Source organism: Ceratina calcarata, unplaced genomic scaffold (genome assembly GCF_001652005.2).
Source record: "Ceratina calcarata isolate Rehan_Ccalc_2016 unplaced genomic scaffold, ASM165200v1 scaffold329.2, whole genome shotgun sequence".
Taxonomy (NCBI): Eukaryota; Metazoa; Arthropoda; class Insecta; order Hymenoptera; family Apidae; genus Ceratina; species Ceratina calcarata.
Window position 1 is genome coordinate 961,442 of NW_017155624.1, and position 3,636 is coordinate 965,077.

A 3,636-nucleotide genomic window follows, 5' to 3' on the forward strand; every position below is an offset into this window, starting at 1 on the left:
AGACTCTTCAGTATAATGTGAATAAATGTCTTTTGACTGTTGTATGCTCTTGTAGCAAAATATGAAATCGAAATGAGCAGAACATCTTTCACTTGAAGTATAGGAACTTATCGTTAATGATACAAGCAACGACAACGGAACTCGGAAGAAATATTTGTAATGACTGTCTCAAGTTATCTGCGTGACTTCTGTACGTGGCGTTTGTGCACATTTATAATCTAATTTGTATACAATAATTCTAATCAGATTCAATTTCTATGTTGTAACAGATTACAGATAATCATATATATATGTATAATTTTAACAAATCACATTACTGCGTGAAAATAGTTTTAAACACTCTTAAAGAGATTGCACGATATTTTTGGTCAAAATGAAGAATGATGGTGGGGAAAACGGATTATCATTTTGAGTGCAAAGTTTCCTCCTCATCGTCGCTATAGTCATCGCTTAAATAATAATTACTTTGCGAACATTCGAAACGGCCAGTCTTTTTCGGTGGTGGACTGTAACATAAAGCACTTTATATTAATTATGTCGATACGACTTAATGCACAGCACACAATTACTATACTTCACATTTATTATCTATGTAAAGAACATTTTCAATTACCATATGATAACTTACATGCATGAAGACTACAAAGAAAAATGTGACACGTCATTTTCAATCATTTAAAATAATTTACGTCATATGTACATTTATGAAAACAAGTACGTAGTACGTGTATACAGTTACACGAATAAAACAAGTAGAATTATCATGCTTATCTTCGTAGTCTTCACGTACATAAAAGCAAGAAAACGAAATATACCTTTTACAAGCATTAGTCACATCGTGTATTATTGCTTAAAATTTATCTAATGTAGTTAACAGTGGAATTGTATACTAACATAACATGCTGCAAATGGGTGGAGTGAAGTATTGAAGGTTTTCATATAGAAGCAGTACAGAATGAAGTGGTGTTGCATGTTAGTCAATTGACTCGAATGCTGTGATGTACCTTGTCTGATCTTCATCGTTATTGCTGGTATTACTGCCATTTGGACTGCCATCTCTTTTTGGGCTTGCAGGAGGAGATAGCGCTTGCATCAAACGACCTTTACTTTCATTCCAAATTGTTGACTGTGGATACAGAAGCCATAGTTTATTCAAATTCAAAGGTTGTATACATATGATTAGTTATATATGCCCACGATACAAATCGATCTATACATAAAAAGAATTTACTATGAAAGTAGAGGACTTATTGAATTTTTTAATGACCGTGAAAGTATAGCGATTCAGGTTAAAAAGGAGCAGTTACATATTGATTAATAAAAATGTTATTTATTCTTTTTTAATGCATAGTTCGCAATGCGGTATTAGTATCAAGTACAAAATGAACATGAGAATAATTACTCCATAAATACTACCCACCAATCTGCCTTCCCTGCCAAATAATAGTAGAAAAGCATCGATGAAATCTCGAGATTTCTCTTCCCACTTGCTAATCATATCCATTCGTTTCTCACCTATATTCTCCATCACTCGTTTACCCTTATCTTTTAAATCATCAAACTTATTTTGTAAACGGAACTTCTTTTCCTACGGTTACATAGTACATAATAATATGCTTGTGTATGTGAGACATATTTATTTCATATAGAGAACAATGCGAACTTACGCTAAGAAAAGAAACGTTAAGTTCTTTGGCACTGTAGCCTCGCGCAAGATTTCTCCTTACGTAAATATCGTAATCTTTAACTATTCTCGCTACGATATCCGATGTTGACACTCCTTCAGTTCTCTGCGTAGCAACGAACATACCCTTAGCTTTCAAGGCTGCATAAACATCTGTACTATCATCTGTCATATAAGGTATATCATCATGAGCAACAAAGTCGATCTGAAGAATTAAATATTATATATACTACTAATATTATTTTGTAAATACGTTCTTACGAATAATATTATAAAGCTCGTCTTACTTTATGTTTTGTAAGAAATTCATCACTCAGTTCCCAAGGTGCATCTCTGACGACCTCATCTACATAACGACAATGCCTTACTGCGTCGTATCTCTCAACATCTGTCATCACTGTTCTTCCCTTTTTACTATGTGTTAATTCATCATTACAAACTGCAATAGGAAACGAAACTCCTTAGAACTCTGTACATAATATATACCACAGAAATGAAATTTGTATTTCTGTTTTTTTACCTCCTACAATGAGGTATACATGTGGGAAAATATTTTTGGCTTGTAGAAGTTGTCGTGCATGTCCTTGGTGAAATAGATCATAAATACCATCTGCGTATACTCTAATTTTCCTGGGAGCTGTGTTTTACAGAAATTATTAAAATTGCACAGTTAAGTAATTTGTAATCATTATGGAAAAATAGATGATTCTTGTTATCTAACCTTTGTCACTCTTTGCCATTTTTAATGTAATGCGAATATTATAATCACATGCATTTCTTTCTGCAATTGCTTCAGGCTCATCGCTAAAGGGAGCTTCCTTACAAATTGACTGCAATGAATACAATGAGTAATATCTTCCAAGTAAATGTGAAATAAAAAGATCTTATATATAACTAAGATAAGTTACTGCAAACAAATGAAAAAGAACAAACGTAAGCTTTAATGGAAAGGCGAGAATTGAAATTCTTTTGCATGATAAAAAATATTTAAAAATAAATTAAACTCACTGGAAGTTCTTTGTGATAAACAGAAATTTTGCTATTACACATTTTTAGTGAAATTTGACCTGATTCACTGTTTGAATTCCTGTTGGTTCCCCAAGTCATTGTCAGGAGCTGTTAACGTTATCAAACATTTTTATAAAAAAAAAGAACAATCTTTTTAAGAATTCGGTTGACATATTATGCTTCTATTAGCTTTAATAAAAATTTATTACTTGCATAATAATACGTTTGGCTACAATGTAATACTCCAGAAAATGATCACTGAACTTAACATTAAAACATGTTTATTGAAATTTTCGCTATAACGTTATAAATTAATGTTCCAAGATTGTTTTAATGAATCCATGTTCACGCATGAACGTGAACTGCTTGTCGTCTGTTTGAAGTATGGAATACTTTGTACATTATATCAGTAGACATACTGGTGATCTTGCGTCACACTGCTATCATAAAAAACTTTAAGCCTTTACGTATGAATGCGAAATTAAAGGCATGATATCTCTGAGTGATTAATGTCAATGGTATAATGTGGTTCCTATATGAACTTGAATATACCAAATAGATAAATGTTAAATATGGATCATCATACACGTGTATGACGATACAATTTATAATTAAGGAACTACAAATAAATGAATAAATTAGTGTATGATGAAAAAACGAATGGAGCAATAGTACTTACTGGATAGACAGGTGAATCTTCTTTAGAGCAAGATGCACTTTCCCCATTTTGGAGATTTGTATAAGGTGTGGAATCCAACATAGTAGTTTCTTCTCTTGCCCGCTTTCTAGACATTTTTTATTCCTTCAATGATAAATCCATAAAAGTTCTATAAATGAAAATGTGCAATAATTATACATCTTATATCAGAAATAATTATCAGAAATAAGTATAATTTATGTATTACTAATCTAAATGACAAAATATAGGCAACAATGAAATGAAT

At 31.7% G+C, this 3,636-nt stretch overlaps 1 protein-coding gene across 7 annotated transcripts in view; it reads right to left on the reverse strand.

Moving 5' to 3' along the window:
* Positions 1-141: 141 nt before the first annotated feature.
* Positions 142-3,636, reverse strand: part of LOC108624811 (choline-phosphate cytidylyltransferase A) — a 7,014-nt gene continuing 3,519 nt past the window's right edge. For 4 of the 7 annotated variants that reach the window (XM_018024354.2, XM_018024356.2, XM_018024348.2 and 1 more), the window contains 9 exons: positions 3,372-3,519; positions 2,693-2,800; positions 2,406-2,514; positions 2,205-2,321; positions 1,972-2,123; positions 1,668-1,889; positions 1,421-1,588; positions 1,005-1,126; positions 142-506 (listed from right to left, as the gene is read on the reverse strand). In XM_018024354.2, the coding sequence (XP_017879843.1) occupies positions 404-506; positions 1,005-1,126; positions 1,421-1,588; positions 1,668-1,889; positions 1,972-2,123; positions 2,205-2,321; positions 2,406-2,514; positions 2,693-2,800; positions 3,372-3,485 (1,215 nt within the window). In that variant the 5' untranslated portion in view covers positions 3,486-3,519 and the 3' untranslated portion in view covers positions 142-403. Of the gene's footprint in view, positions 507-1,004; positions 1,127-1,420; positions 1,589-1,667; positions 1,890-1,971; positions 2,124-2,204; positions 2,322-2,405; positions 2,515-2,692; positions 2,801-2,901; positions 3,342-3,371; positions 3,520-3,636 lie in introns of those variants that run through there. The other 3 variants (XM_026813400.1, XM_018024358.2, XM_026813399.1) reach the window with 3 other exon arrangements.